The 17,391-nt window shown below is 39.1% G+C and overlaps 1 protein-coding gene across 3 annotated transcripts in view; it reads right to left on the bottom strand.

Annotated features, from left to right (window-relative positions):
* LOC124411734 (IQ motif and SEC7 domain-containing protein 1) overlaps positions 1-17,391 on the bottom strand; it is a 40,534-nt gene that overhangs the window by 15,672 nt on the left and 7,471 nt on the right. Inside the window, exon 1 of one of the 3 annotated variants that reach the window (XM_046891076.1) lies at positions 11,915-12,277. The exons of the other annotated variants lie outside the window; for them this stretch is intronic. Within the exon in view, the coding sequence (XP_046747032.1) occupies positions 11,915-12,114 (200 nt within the window). The 5' untranslated portion in view covers positions 12,115-12,277. Of the gene's footprint in view, positions 1-11,914; positions 12,278-17,391 lie in introns of those variants that run through there. 3 annotated transcript variants of the gene reach the window in all.

The following is a 17,391-nucleotide window of genomic DNA, read 5'->3' as shown; positions in this document are numbered from 1 at the left end:
ACCTGCAGCGAAGTAATGGACATGCAGAGGATAACGTCCGCAATCACTACAGTTGTTTAGTGTCAAGCACCGGAACTGCTGAAGAAGTTGTCAACGATCGTAAAAAACCGGGTTGGTAGGACAAACCACTAGCAGTTGCAAACACCAACTTGGCAACGTTGAACAAATTGGGACCAACCAGACAATACCGAAGCTGAAATTCGAAGAAAAGAGATGCAGAACTGGAATTTTTAGGATAAACGATCGAGAGGACTTTTTAGTTCAGTGTTGTCGGTAAAGCAGGGATTCGAACAAGCATCAACACATAAAGCACTGGTTTATATTTTTCTCACAGATGCGACTGATTGTCACACAGTTTCCCTTTTCGCCATTTTTATTTCACGTTCACTTACGTGCTGGATTGCTGTAGCTGCTGCAGTGTAGCATTTGAATACACTGCGGTTCCTACTTTTTACGCTACATAGCAACTCCTTGTGAAAACTTTCTTGAATAGTTTCGCGACCCCTGACATACGAGGATTGCATGCGGTGCCGCATATAATTTCGATGCCTTTCCCTCGTCTGCAATTACTAATCACTAACTTGTCCCAGAGTTGCTGCTCGAATACGTATATAAGCGGTGTATATGTACACTCACTACTCGCGGAGCATTCAAAAACGGATACACATACATATCTTTACAATTAGGACATTCATGGCATGACACGACGCTGCAGCGCACTTCTGTCTATTGTTTAGCCTAATTTGGAACACTCGATATTTTCTATAGTCACTTTCGTACAGAATTGGATCGTCGAGCTATTTTATTATTTGAAACGCGACGCGAATTGAGGCCACAGATAAAGATGATGCTCGATGACCAGTCCATGCGTGCAAGATGAACAATCTGCAGCAGTCATTAGCATGAAAATCAGAGTAGGTAATTATCATTCTCTCCGCTAACTATACTATGGTCAGTACCCGCCATGCCAGGTGAGTAAAAACAAAGAAAGTAGGAAAAATATCATTGAGGTTATACTGACAAATGAATAGTGAATAATATTCCTTATCCTATCATTCCACGTAACAATATTTTATTCCATTCAACTTGCAAACATTTGTAGTCGTGATGTGCTATAGGTGTCAGCGGTCACTGCAGTTTTGGCGTGGGTCGAGTTATACCCACGCGGCAAGTCATAATAACGGATTATTCAGAAATCAATATTAGGCACATCCTGCACTATGTATACATGTATACGGTGTGTGTGTATAGGTGGTAGATGAGAGAGGTACGGCCTATAAGGTACACCTACGTGATCACTACCTGTATGAGATACCAATCAGGAACGTGGAAACGGTCGCGTGTAAACGTACATTATACACGAGTCTCTGAACAGTTCGAAAGCGGATAAATGCCGTATTTTTCTTCCAATTGATTCGTTCTTTAAATGGTCTGACAGTAAGGTTCAATTTACCTAAACGACGATACAGTCTCGCCGTGTATTAATTAGACAATAATTCGTTAACTTGTGGTCTTTTCGGTTCATGGTTTTACGAACTCCGTGGTATAACGTATTTCATGACATATGACTATGGTTCACATGGTATACCAGCTAGAGTAGAGACATTTCGAATCACAGTACCGTTTTTCATAACGCCGGGTAAGTCACAGCTGCAGTTGTTTACAGTATGAGGTATTCCATGGATTCTTTAAAGTTTGGGTTCGTACGTTATAATTTGACTGTTTGTTCTATTTGTCGTTGAATGACGTGACAATCCAACATTCCGATTGCCTCTAAGCCCTCTGATGTTGAAAAACACTGCAGGCATATGTTAATCCTACTCTTTCCTTTGAGTGGCTTCACCGAGTGATTCTTTCCTTTCAAGTTCCCAGTCCACGAAATGTACAATATCGTTTTCCCCAGATCGCACGATATTTCGAAACTTTACTTACAAACGGGTTTGGAATTAGGTAGAAGACTTTCTACAAAGGTGAACTAAACAGTACAGCTGCGAGCATTCGCGGTATTGCATTAAAAATCTAGCTATTACAACGAAAATAAAGTCGATCGTCTTATAGTGTTTGACCTCGTCGTATAATGTTATGAAATAATGGCTATAAAGCGCGCACAGCATTGCACTTGTTCAGACTTCGAACAAGTTCAAGGGTCATTTGCTTGGTGATATGTCTTAGTTACTGTAAAGCACGTGTGATTTTATGTCGCGGGCTGTCGACGTCTCAGGATTGCTCTCGGCGATCACTTATCTCTATCGCTGGAATAACGAGCCAGTAGAACATCGAACGTCATCTATAGTGAAACATTATACTCGCCTGTCGTGGTTACACAGGTATATCTATGTCTGAAAAGTAAAAGTTCACAATCGAGTGAAAGTTGAGAACTAGTTAGGCAGAGGCGTAGACCAATAGCTAGTGGAGTCAGCAATTTTTCTCAAAATATTCTTGCTGAAGGTTCCGTCAAAGGATAAGTTTGAAGAAAACATCGCATTCTACTTGAAAGAACGTAATGACTTTACTCTGTAACGATAAAACAATGCAAAACTGTTTATGCGCTAAACTTTTTCTTCTGAATGGTTTTTTCTATACCGAATAGATTAATTTTAACCTACAGAGCATCCGGCTGTCGCAGGTGGGCCGAATTTCTTTCAAGATTTTGATTACGTCACTGAGGTTGGGTGGGTGCAGCTAATACGGCATTAACGGATATCAATGTGTCTAAATCATCAGTTACATACATAAATCGAGGTTTTATTATTATTGAAACCAGGAGAAGCCATTCATCGTTTACAAAGTACATCCTGGAAGTATAATCTCATCGACGACGATTACGTCAACTTGTACGGATGTTACGCGTGGGTAAGAAACAAAAAAGGAAAAAATAACTATCATAATTATCATTTTCTAATTTTCACTTATTAAAGTCAATCGTGATGTAATTTAACCTAAACAAAACTGAGCACTTGCTGTTGCCCTGATTAATGCTTAAATCAACATCTTCGGCAAAGTTTCTATAGATGAAAGCATTTTTTCCTGTGTTTTTTTATTTTCTCTATTTATCAATCTTAACTAGACCCTGAGTAGGTACCGTTTTTCAATCCGTCGCGTCAGCTGAATTTGTTCATCAACTTCTCGCGGTTGTCAGTTTTTCCTATAGCATGGCTGTGCTCTTATAAATTTGTAATTTTTTTCAGATTCGATACGCGTAAGGATATTAGATAACACTTGGCTATTACGCCTGAGTGCGCACTTACGTCAAGAAATTATCTTTACCCGTATATATACAATGTATCGAGCGAACGATAACGGCATCCAAAGCAAAGCCAAACACTCTTCATGCCTGTATTTGAACAATTACATGGGTGTAATTTACGAAAATGTACATTCCATCGTCGCCCCATATCTCCCAACTGTTCTATATATGCTATAGGCATACACATAATTATACACAGAAAGAGTATTATTCATTGGCCTCCAAGAGTGCGGGAGAGCATAGGAAGTGTTGAATTTATATTTTCACTTAATCGAAGCTGAGAAATTGATCGTCTGGATCGTTCGGAGAACGGAATACTTGAATGTATAGGTAATGTTAAACTCGAGCCAACTGATTAGTGAAGTTATCCGGTAATTTTTCATGGAGAAAGTCAGCCGACAGCCTTATCTACCGTTGAACTTGCTTCGGGAGAGTGGCCCAACGGCAGTATCAACACGTTAAACTTGTCAGGCGACTACGTATAAATTGCAGCCGGATATTGGCAACGCAAAGTGATGCCGATGATGATAATAATGTAAAGAAATATAAAGCAATAAACAAAACGAGCCTGTAAAAATAAGCAAATGAAAATCCAACAATTCTGCCGCTATAACTTAATTGTAAAATTCAATAACGGTGAGTCACTACATCTGCAAAATAAAGCGTATCGTCGAATCGGTTATGGACAATAAGGTGTAACCGTGGTATATTGTGGGACAATTGACGACCGATAACAATAAGTCGCAAATTAGATAAACGCCTCTGCAGGAACCTTAAAGGGTAAACGGCGGTGTGGCTCCACGTGTCAAAGGCGCGTCCAAGTAGCGTCACAGTTGCTAATTTCGTTTAAGTACTACGCCTACTGCGTCTGCTGTGGCCGATTGACGTAGTTGACATTGCACGAGTCGAGGTTATCCTTTGTTTCACGCATGCACGAGTATTAGTCAAAAGCACCTGACGAAAGTCAAAGGGCGGAGTAGCGCGACTCGCAACACATATTATACGCTGGAAGATCTGTTATGGTCAGTCTGGCGAGCTAAATTGACAATACAATTTTCGGAACGTTCCGTAAACACCCGAATTACTATGCGAATGCCCAGCTTGGAAAAATATTTCTTGTACGGCATATATTATTTTTCTCCTTGTATACATATATCCACATATGTATACATATATGTGTATATTGTATATATACCTCTGCACGGGTGACGCGTGCAGTAATTCATCGTAACACGCTTTGCATAACTATGAGAAAGTTTCAGCTCGTTTTTTGTTCGACTTTCCACAATGGCATCGGGGACTCTATATAACTTTCCGACAATTCTACCTTCACTTGCTCTAGCTCTTTGTTACGGATGGATAATGACTTTCAAAAATTAAAGTATCTCAGTGCCGTATCGAATAATGATATTCTCATTTCTATGAGCTTGTTTTAAATCGGCACAGTTTTATGATCGGCAGATTATTTTCAACATTTATGAATAGGGAATCACAGCGAAAATGTCGGGTTAATGAACAGGTGTATCATCTTCATTTTGTACCTTCAAGTGAGAGTAAATCGAAAGGCTACGCTATTCGTTTAAAATTTTTATCCCACCGGTATACCGGGAAAGGCTTGTTGACATACTGTTTAAAAGTATAAAACTTATGCTCCATTTCGGGTGAAAGGACAAAGAAGTTTCAACCTCAAGATTGTCGCAGATTGCAACTTTGATGAAAATGACCTTCGCAAGTATGTAACAGTAAATTCAATTGGCTTTGAGACCGTCGCAACGATCACCACTGTTCAAGCTTCTACGAAATGGATGTTCAACGAACTGACCATTTGCATTTGTAGCACTCAGCTGGTGACGCTCTGTACGAAAAACAAAACGTTGTTTTAAAAATCCGTGGCACAGAAGCTTATAGCGGACACAGTAACGGCTGTGTAAATATCGACCGGTTGAATTGACTGTTACCAAGAACTCATATTACTGCGGCAAAGAAAGTTAATTATTGCATATCCTCATCTCAATACTAAATGAACTGTGCGCAATTGAGTTTTCCAATTCGATGCATCTCATCTTGTGTAAATGAAGCGCGAGCTTAAACTTCTGCATTAGAAATCGTCAACGTTTTCCAGATACTATGCGTGAAGTAACTAGTAATACCACAGTACTATGCATGTAATGTTTCCATTAACGTTCCGAGGTCGGATAACTTATTAACCTTTGCCGCTTCTAAGTGTAAAGCTTGACGGTCTATCTCCACGGTTACATGGAATCGACAATAAACGGATGATTAAATTTCTGATCTGGCAAAGACGCATCGTTGGGACCCATTCACGGAACACTGGTTAGATTCGATCACAACACTGCAGAACTCACACGTCAATGTATTTATATCCATCACCACTGTATCCACGAAACGTCCGTACTGTACCTAAGCGACAGCACGCTTGGTATCGGTTGACGGTTTCAGCATGACTGGATTCCTGGTGTTGGTTCACCACCGTCTCGCGAGTTTAGCTCAGCTGTAAGACCATGGCACGTCCCCTACTCTCCCAACGCAACGGGTAGACAAGACAGTGGCCCTGTCCACTACTCGGCAGCGACTGGTACCGCGCAATAACACTAGACACTTGGTAGTTCCACGTCTCTCTCTATGTCTAGAGTGCATATTATCCATGCTAGAATTGCTTCGAGTGATTGACACTATTGGGAGGGGGTCACTTGTTCGCGTGTTTTCACTGAAGAACCCTGCAAGAGATAGCGAAACGCTGAACTTGCTTCACCTGATTCAATGTGCAGACCGCAATCGTATAAGGAATGGAAGTAGAGCAGATGGGACGTCAGCCAAAGGCTTAGTTTTTCGATGTTGCAACAGTGTCTCGTCTGCTCCTTGGCAGAGGATGTCGGGCAGTCGGAGTTAATGTCCTAAAATTGTTACGGTATAAGCCAGATTGTGATGTTTTTATTCCAGTCTGGTTTTTAAAATAGACAAGATAGATGCGTATCTAAGAGAACTAGAAAAATAGGCGTGACACGTGTGCGCGTGCATGTGTTCGTGTATATGTAGCTGCATCTTCTTTTATATTTACCGAATAATTTCTTAGAACCACGAAGAACTGGCAAGTTTCCAAAAAATGTCTAAACTCCGTAAAAAGATTGGCAGTTCACTGCTACCGCAAGAGGAGCTGATATTTAGAAATATTTTAGAAATTTACTTCCTTCATCGGTTCTGTACGCGGTACATCATTTGACGAGATTCGTTCCAGTTTTGAGGACCGAAGGATATGTCACAGTGCTCGGCCTTGGTACACAGCGAAAAAAAAACCTTGAAGACGGTGAGTAGATTCCACTTGTATCCTCAATGTCAGGAACACCACCCAGCCATGTCATTGTATTTCCTGCTGATCAATATCCGTTGATAATTCAACGTCGGGGTTACGAGAAAATAGCAAATTCGATTATCGGATACAAGAACGTATTTTAGGATTTTGTATAGAAAGTTTAGAAATAAAAAACGTAAAAAATATCCGTTTTATGGACCAGTTTCTTGATTTATGCGGACTGATCTAACGTTTGAGCAGCAGAAAATTATATTTCATCAAATCGTACCGTGATGAGTAGATTTGTGTATCAGAATTAACACATTCGTACTCATTAGCTCATTAGGGCCAATTGGTGATTATTTTGAGGTGTAGTTTGGCCAAGCCCAACCTATTTCACAGAGAGAGAACGCAAAATGTAAAATAAACCTGATCCGATTTCTCAAATTTTATTGAGGTTCGTGAATACTAAATGAAACGCAATCTAGATGATCTCGTAAAGCTGGGAAATCTCCGAAGAAACGAATGTAAAAAGTTTCGAACAGGTGAGGTTACTACAGTTTTACTCACAACTATATCTACTCGGCTTTCTATATCGTTAAGCGAACAAAAGAATGCCTCAGGTTCTTGACTATCCAGTCTGGTAGTATATGCGATACACGTGGGCATTATTAATAAGTACAAGTTTACACCAGTGTGCAAGTGTACTAGGTTAACAACTAGTTTCAAATTCTGAATTTGGCATGGTAAGGAATTATACAGTTTTACTGCGAACAGGCGAAGATTGCGGTACAGTTTAATCCACGGATTACTGCAATGGTTGAATTTTTCGTAAATTTGATCATTTGATCATTTTATTTCAACCTCGACGTGCAGGCAATGACCAACCAGAGAAGAACAGTTTTTAAATCACTTAACTCTATTGGAAGTATGTAATACATTTCAGGTAGTATCCAGTAGTTAAAGACCTTCTTACGTAACGACTTTATTGCTGATGTGGCAGCTAGGGTTCTGGCACGTTATTCTTCAGTCATGTGATTGGAAGTATGTAAACATAATAATATCGGTACTCGGAGAACTGCACGACTGAGTTGCACCGTTCCGAAAATGATTTATGATTGAACATGAAGAAGTTCTTTCCCACAGATGAATTGATATTTTATTATTGTTAGTCTTTTTTGTTAAATTTACACGAAAAAGCAATCAGTAAATACGCACGTTTGACAACAGCTCTCCCGCGTGGAATTGCAAATAAACGATTCAACGACCGTTATGCCTGCAGCACCGCAGCTGCAAGGCATTGCAGAAAAATGTTATTTACAGCTGCAACGGTGCGAAAGTCTAGATTCGCTGCGTCCTTGCGAGGATGAAACTGTCGAGCGATAAGAAGTAGGTGGGCGGTGCGAAAAAAATAATAATTCTTCGATAACCTGGCAAACGTATAAACTTGTACAGATAGCAGAATTTGTATACAACGTTAAACAACATATCATACATGCGATTTTATGCTACGAATACTACGGTAAAATGAATCGAATACTCAAAAGTATAACGGAGAATAGTTTTCTAAGAATACACACGGATATAAACAGAATTGTCCATTCTACCTTTACACATGACCGCGTGCATTGAAGTAGCTGAAAATCTTGACAAGATTGCATTGCAATATGTATGTATGTGTTTAAGTCCTCGAGAATGTGTCGCTGTAAGCATTATTTCGGAGACAAACGGAAGAATCGGCTTTCCAATTGGCCACTGGAGACGCGTCGCCCGCGTTGTTTTCATTTGGCGGCCGCTAACTCACACAGAGATGCGTTTGGCCGGGACAAATTGGCGTGAGTGAGCGGACGGCTTGTAGGTAGTCACGTCCGCTGCAGCACGAGTCGGTTACGTGATTTGATCAGGCTGAAGTTTGTAGCGTTATTGAAACGATGCATCTTTGTAAGAAGTCGTAATTTTGAATCTTCAGGATTACTTGAAATTTACCAAACTTTTGATACAGCATCAACAAACTCAAGTTTCGTAAATTCATTAGAGTATTCTAAAGATACAAAATAGTAATTTTTGTTTCAACGTTTCGATACATTATCATTTATCAACGTTACCAACTTCAGTCTCGTGTGATTTGGGCATCGGAATGACGATTCCGTTGTCGACAACACGAGTACAAGCCATGCTCGAATGTCGAATCAAGCCGTGTTCGAATGCTGCGGAAATGTGAAGGTAAATCGTCCTTTATGGCCGCCTACAAGATGTACGGCTGCCGCTGGCGAGTAAACTTTTTGTTCATACACAGTATGGCAAAACTTGACGTAACGTGTAGCAGCGTCATCGAGGCTTCCCTCTTGATCGTTACTTAACCTAACACAACCGGCGTTGCCAACCTACCAGACGAATATTTCTTTGAATGGTGCCAAAACAATTCTTTAGATTTCTTATTTAGATGGCACGAAAATAATTCGGCGCACGTCTCAATGGCGCCACAATAATTCTTCGTATTTCTCATTTTCAAGAGTGTTGTTTGACGATATTGTAACTGAATAAATACAGGAGTACATGATACGTTTCATTTTTTTCGCTTTATAACATGGACAATTGTCCTAGAAATACATAATCATAATTACCGAACCAAGTAAAACAGACCGATTTATATCCTACAATCTGAGTTGTAAGTACAAAGATATTAGGAATTTTTACTTACATACTATGTTTTTATTTTTTATACTTAGGACCATCAATTTGTGGAATAAATGCGTTTGAAATTGCAGACGCTATCTAATTGGTGCATATTGTCTCAGAATCCCCACAGTTAGTCGATTTTTATCGTTAGTCTGTTGTTTCGATTTCACATACCATTTTTAAAGATTTTGCTTTCAGTCTTGAGATTTTGTCAGAGATCTTCAGATTTTTTTCAGATTCCGGTTTAAACGACAATATTTCTTAATAAGAAGACAACTTTTCTTTCATCTTTGACTGGAATCTAATTTCTGTAGGGTTGGCAACGCTGATTACACAACTCGAACGTACGCTGATTCCGTAATATTTTTAGCATTAAAATGTATAAATATTCCTAGTTCCGATAGTAGATAAGAACGTGTTTCAATGTTCGCCGTGACGTTTCCTCGCTTCGTGCCTTCGTGGAAAGTGCACGGATCGGTGAATTCTGCACCTACGCAAGGCAGAAACTTTCCTTATACGTATGTGTGGGTTTATGCTGGGACATCTTGTCTCTGACACGACGCCAAGTTCACGCATATACCCGTAGTTAGACTCGATAATGCACTTAAAACGGGCATGTAGAGCTGCGCTGGCTTCACCCGAGATATGCAAATTGTGACACGTAGTTCGATTCGACAGTTGCACATGTGGGACACAGACGACGCTTGTCACGTGCGGGTCTTGCGAAAGTAACATGCAGATTTTGAATAAAAATCCTTCAAACACCGCCATTGGATATTGGCGACGGATAAGTTGCCGATCCCTTTAAGTTATTTTTTGATATCAATAATTTGGGGTCACGGATATAACACCTTTCATAATATCGACGAATCGTATCGTTGGACGTCTTTTCTGCTTGTTTATAATATACTTTTTATCGGTACAGAAACCGGATGTGGGCTTCAATTTAGCGTCAGAGAAGTTTGAGCCAATTAATATTTCTAATAATGCTCGTCAGAACCGCACATTAATATGCACTACTTGCGCAGCGTACCTACGTGGAACGTTTGTCACAATTATAAGAACGAATCAACTAGTTATAGAATTTATTAAACCACATTCGAAAGTGACAGACACCTCGTTGTTAACATACCTGTAGCGCTGTTAATGTGACTTTACTTTATAAAAAATTGCCTGCTGAGGCAAGAAATAGACGGCCTTGGATAATTGTGTAACGGTGCAGAATGTACTTGTACCGGGTAGCTTGTTCGCGGATTTTGACGTTCACCGATCGAAAGACATTGATATGATTATACTACTACCTAAACGACTTATACTCCATATGTTAATTCGGTGATTTTTCTTAATCGAACTGTGATTAACAATAACAAATATGGTTCAACTGGTTTAAAATTTAATTTAATCCAAGTAAACACAAGCTTTCCGATATTAATTCACTTATAAGGAACAATAATATATTACATCCACCGTGGAATTGAATTTGAATGAAGAATAGCTGGAGTAGAGTAGGAATTTATAAGAGATCGAAATATGTAAGGCGAAAGTGTAAAGGTAACAGATGCAAATGAGAAAACACAATAAAATACGGAAATGACGAAATTCCACAGGTAATTACTCCTGCACGCCAAATTGGCCTATATTAATTAAATAAAAATACGACTTTGATTTTACTGGGTGCAAATAAAGGATAAAACATGAGCGGTAGGGAGCTTCAATTATGTACACTAAATTCGCCTAATAACGACTTTACCCATGACTAAGTACTGTTAATTACATATAAAACTGGAGGATAATATCTGCTATTAAACTTGCATTAAGTATGAAAAGAGAAAAGGAAATCAGCAATTAGAAAGTAAATTAATAAATTGTACGTTTGTAAATATGCAAAGTTCTTTACCAGCATATGATCGGATCTCACAATGTATTCCCTGATGCTAGGCAACACAGCATGCATTACTGTAACGCGGGTTCACATAATTGTAGGGAGCAAACACTTCTGTGTTTACTATCTGAGATCCAAAAGACGTTGATTACCTGAATTGGTACAATTATTTAAAGAAGTTACGGCCAAATGAGTAGATAATTCGCAGGTAAGAAATCAGCACGGTATCCGTGTTGTTATTATTATTATTGTTGTTGTTATTATTATCTTAATGCGTGCATCCGTGTGATTGGTGTATATGTATGACTGTTACCACCCGTTGAAAATAAACCTATATACCTTTACAAGAAGAGAACAAAAGAATCCTGAGAATTCCATACTGCAAACCAGTCAAACCAGTTTCCAGTCTTATTCTGCATTGCATTATAGGCTAAAAATACCTGAGCGAGAGCGCACGAAGTAGTCTGTTAATAACAATTGATTTGTTCAACAGCCCGGGGCAACTCACCTGAAACAGATAAAATGGTACAACGTAAGTCACTGTAATAACAATTGTCTTTTAGTGACGTGAAACATTGAAAGAATTTATTGTATGAAAAAATGCGTGGAGAAACTGCGCGAGAAATAACGTTGGATAAGGTAGGCAAAAAATATTTTATTCGATCTTAAACGTGCAGTGTTTCTAATTGATTTATAGAAAAAAGTATTTAAGGGTGCAACGTTTTACGCTCGAAGGTTAAACTGGCGCACGAACTACTATTCCACATTTGACACGTAATAGTATTTTATTTAGTACCTATAACCTAGTCGACGACAGCAAAGAGTGGAGAAGCACATTTTGACGGTATTGTACAACCAAAAAAGGCACTGCTCCTCGCACATCGCACCGTCACAAAGAATCCAATCTATCTCTGTTTTTGTCTTTGTCTTTGTCTTCTTGATTTCGAAAATCTTACGCCGTTTTGTCGATACTTTACGTATAAGAATATCGATCATGGTTGATCGCGAGATCGAATAACGGAATACTAAATTATTCGAGTTTATCTTATCAGTGATGTTACATTGCCAGAGATAAAGTATTCGTGCACGACAAGAATACGCCGCTGCGATAGTCAAACAACAATTGCTTGATTTGCTGAAACCCGAGTTGAAACAGCCGCACTCACAAACTTTCCGCACCTTACACTCTCCGCTATTGGTGAAGAACTGGGACTTATCGTGAGTATATGCAGCTATAGAAGCGACGTTAACGTCTCGTTTGTATAGCACCTATCCGCAGCCAACATTGATCTTGACAACCAGGCAGTAAAGTTATCTCTATGAATGAACACGTGACTACGCAAACTTAAACTTACGCTTAGAAATAGAATTTATATCATGCGAAGCGTAAAAATTTGCAGTGCCTCTAGAAATTTTGGGAGGCATTATCAACGAGTAGACTAAGTTCGTTGTCTCTCTTCACAGATTGGCTCCCACTATTTAATTGGATGCTGTGGCTGTCGTGAAAACGATCGGGAAAATTGTCAGGTTGGTTTATAGCGTAGAGTGGCCACGTCATTACGAGGTTAATTACAATTAGGTGAAAATTGAATTTCCGCTGACGCGCGCGAATTACGACGAGCTCCAACTATAAGGTGAAGCCTCACCCGATCTCATGAAATGTAAATTAATATACTGAACTATTTTCCTATGCCCAAGTATCTTCTGTTTTTTTGCTGCACTTATTTTATTTAACAAAGAAATAATAATAATTATTAAAATATATCGTTATTAAAGTAATACAAAAGTTATAATACGTATAATAATTATTACACCTATTTTTATTCGTCAAGAATAAAATAGTAAAAAAATGTATCTGTCACGATGATACAAAACTCTGAACAGTAATTTTTGATCAATTATTAATCATTATTTACCACATAGTTTCTGCCAGATGTTAAATGAATGAACAGTGACTGACACTGCCAGTCGAATTTATACGCCCCCAATCTGACTAATCACGAAAGATAAACAGTGTTTGTCTTTATTCTATACAAGCAGATACCTCTATTTTTTAATAGTAAATATCCTTTCGCATCTCTGCTGTCGTCATGTTCTAAGCTCCAAATCGATGGCGTAGGAAATATTCTTTTTTTCCTGGATACAGGATAAAATCAACAACCACATTCTCTTCCTGGAATAGTCAACGGTTTCAAGGACCGACTACTATGGAAACATCTATCGCTTGCGCAATCATATTACATTAATTTTGTGTCAAACTTTAAATCACTGATTAATTAATTTTCAGGGATACGAAAATTTCTTCTAATTTCTGTGCGTATGTTGTTGTTTGTAAGGATCATTTGATAAATCGAGCCATGCATGACACTACATAGTCACAATTTTTGCGCCTGAGAACTTATCCACCGCAGCCCGCGTGACTCCAAAGAATGGTAATTTGCAACCAGCCGGCGCTTAACGATACGCGTTGTGCACGCAGGTTCTGACTAACAAGAGCTACCGTAAATTCGACGATCGTCATTCTTCAATCATCCGTACAACTTTATTTAATCATACCGCGTTTGATTAAATGAAGATAAAAATTTCAATCCCATCTAGAATTTGATGGACCGTAGGAAATTGGTTGGAAAAAAATTTGGAATTTAAATGTGGATTATACTATCAGTAAGTTCCCCCAGCGTCTAGTTTTATTTTTCTTTATCCATCTCCGAGTGCAGCTGGCATTTTACCCAAGAGAAATTGCCTACTCCACTTGCCCACCCTTGGCTATACGCTGCTGCCAAGGGTACAGGGTGTAGTATGGTGCCGGGACTTATGGCGAATTTAGTCCGCACCACGTAGCTTTGCCGTTTCCTTTCCCTTTCTCTTTCCCTCTGCCGTCGTATTCCTCTTTCTCTTTCGTTTTCCTTCCTCTCCCGGCGATAGTGGAGCTCCATGTAAGCCGCGAACTACAATCCCTCGGGAGAATTTCTACCCTCATCCCTACTGCACCGATCAATATAACACTATGGGTCATAGAGCATGTTACGTTTGCGTACAGAGACTGAAGATTTATGTTGCGGAATTGTTGTTTTACAAAAAAGCAACGATTCTATGTCTTATTGATTATTAGTTTTTTACGATTGGAGTTTAGTAAATGATGAACTTGAAGTAACAGCGTTATTCTTCAAATCTGTGCACAATAGCGAATCTAAGTCATAAAAATCTTCACTCTATGTTTATTTAATAATAGATTATTCAAAGCATACTTTATTTACGAGACGACCCTTTTCCACATGGTATAGTATGAAAGTATAATAATGCAGCTACTATATTTAGTCCGGCGTGGATATCGATTTGGGTATAAAAAGATTGGAGGGTTACGGCGGCAGAGCTTGAACGACACAAGGACGTGGTGAAAAACAAGAGCGAAAAACTGTGTTTACTTTGCTACCATCGAATCATGGCCCAGTGTTTTTCAGTCTAACAATAAAATACCGTACATAGCCAGTATACGAATGATTCTTTGGAACTATATTATGCTCTTTGCGTGAGCGTAATTCTCTCTCTCTCTTTCTCTCTCTCTCTGCCTGCTTCTGGCAGGAGGGTAGGAGAGTGTGAGTCATTCATTCCCCTGTAATTTCATCGGTCACGTGGTTCACGGCACGGGGTTGTAGTTTGGCAGGAGCAAAGGTTCGAGGTGCGCCCGGTGAATCAGAACGATTATAGGGCAGTTTTTAAGATCAATATCGTCTCAGGAACGTGTTTCATGTCGGACGGGGAACGACGGTTACTGTCCTTGCAGTTCTGAAAATTCTGTACGTTTTCAAAATGTGTAAATATACCGAACGACTGAAATGTTTTCTGCTTTATATAAGAGACTGCGTTTAATAACTAATCGTGAATATAAATATACTTCTAATGTTTTGACCCTGATGTAAAGATTTGTGGCAAAAATTACTTCATGTCAAATATTTAATAAGGTTAAAGCTAGTAACGTCACTGTAACAATGCATGTTTGGGAAAATCGTTATTTCGCAACTCTAGGATTGTCTGAAATTCAGCTAGTAAATCATAACAAAGACAATATGTTCATATTTTGAAAAACTATTTTCTTGAAACTCCTTCGAAAATTGTACAACGATTTGTTCCATGATTTATCGTTAAGTTAACGTTACTAAGTTCAGCCTTGTAATGTTTAACTGTTGCTGTACTTTCGTCATTGTTTCGCAGCAAGGATATAATCTGTCTCACCAAATTACAACGTGTTATTACTCGGTCCTCTGATAATTAATCACTGAGAGTGTCGGCGGCTAATGTATAGCGTCATTCTCATGTATATGTATGGGTACATATTATATTATTGGTATTCGTACACGTGCAGTGTGTGTGACGTGATTAGAGCGCAGTCATGTTATTCGCGGAGGCTGTCATCAGCAGAGCAGGAGCAGAGCAGGAGCAGAGCACTCGGTATCGCGTGCAGCGCAGGGTGCAATAAAATTTATTATCCACCCTCCCGAAACCGTGCAACGGCAATCGATAGCTTTAGGGGCGAGAGATTGTGAGGGCAATGGTATAACAGAGCATGGTGACTGGCATGGCTGCAGCTCTTCCGCCAGAAGCGACGTCAAAGGGACGAGGGTTTGAATTCAGCGTTTCATTTCTCTGATTCGAAAAATTTCCCAGCTTTGTTTAATTGCAAATTATACATTGAAATCAAGTAATTTTACTCTTCTTCACGAAAAATAACTATGTGCGGCGTAGACGGGGATTTTTCAAATTTGAGTACTACATTTAATCTTGAAACAACTGGCAAAAAAATTTGCGCAATTAGCTAGAAAGTGGAGTAGCTGATGGAAAGACGTGCGGTTATCTGATAGAAGTAGGTGTTTTCAGATAAGATTACAGTTGGTAGATTCGAGCGGTTTAGTAATTATTATTTGCGTTAACTTGATTCGGTGTATCTATTTGATTACTGCACCAGACAGTGGCAATCATATTTATAAACTTAATTACCCTGCTACCGACGGTTGGATATTTTTATTTAACTTAAGCCTAAATTGATCGTTTAGCACGCATATGTGTACAGTGGAAGCGGTTTGCCCACGCTTGATTGTTTCTAGGTTAGAGTCGACCTACGCGCACTGACATCTTGGAACTTGAGCCCACGCAAGCAACTGCAACTAGTATTGAAAGATTTAACTCTCTGGGCGCAGCATTTGGCTTTCCTGGTAGTCGCTGTCACTTCGGTACTTAACAAAGCGCAGATATATTCCAGAGGAGACGAAGAATTTCCGCTCGGTCAAACAAGTGTTGATAAAAAGGACGATAAAACAGTTTACTGCATTAACAAGAACTTGTTATACACGCGTTCCACCACGCTCTGCAAAATGCAAGCAAGTTTACCCAATTTAGGAAATCCTTTATCGGACAGATTGAAAAAAAAATCTTATCGCTGTAACTGAAGAACTTCTGGCATCGGGTACCGGATTTCAATACCATTGGGGGTGATTACTGGATAGCTATTTATTATTTTAGGAGCAATTGATGGCAGTAAGTAGCTTAAACTAGTTGGGGAACGCATGCTAATAATCCAGCAGGGGTACAATGCGTTTGATCTAATTGATGCAATTGATCGTGATTGGCCGGGAAGCCCAACTTCACGAACCTTGAACGCGTAGGGGAAAGAGAAAAAATACGCGGATGTGACAACAACTATATTCATCGTCAACTGATTAGTCACTGCCGCAAGGATGGTTATATCGCAAATGAAATATGAAACGAATGTACAACGTTAGGAAAAAAAGGAACAAACAAAATTAGCATTAATTTACTTAGGTGGCGAGAAGAAATCGTTGATTGCTGCGTAGCAGCTGCGAATTGTAAATATTCGAAGCGTGGAAGTAGAATAATTTTCAATATTCGTAATAACGGTTCGTGCAACAACTTTTATCATTAATAACCTAATCAACATGACTTCCCATTTCCTTTGTTAAGCATTGTCAGAGCTGAGTGAGATAAAAACAAACCTCATATTGCAGCATGGCCTTAGAAGAGTGCCATTTTCAAGTACTATCGGATCCTCACACAAGCCTCACTGAATGTCAAATGAACTAAATCGCGTCAACTTTCATTTTCCAATGAAAAATTGTTTTTTGTCATCCAGATATCTTTCAGATTTAGAAGTATTTATTGATAATTTAATAAAAATTACAAAATAAATTTCACTCTTAGCTCACGTTTACGGAATTCACGGAACGATTATTCTCAACCGGCATCGTGAGAGTTGATTAA

The sequence above is a fragment of the Diprion similis genome, chromosome 10 (assembly GCF_021155765.1).
Source record: "Diprion similis isolate iyDipSimi1 chromosome 10, iyDipSimi1.1, whole genome shotgun sequence".
In the NCBI taxonomy this organism is placed as follows: Eukaryota; Metazoa; Arthropoda; class Insecta; order Hymenoptera; family Diprionidae; genus Diprion; species Diprion similis.
This window is presented reverse-complemented; position numbering and strand designations above follow the sequence as displayed.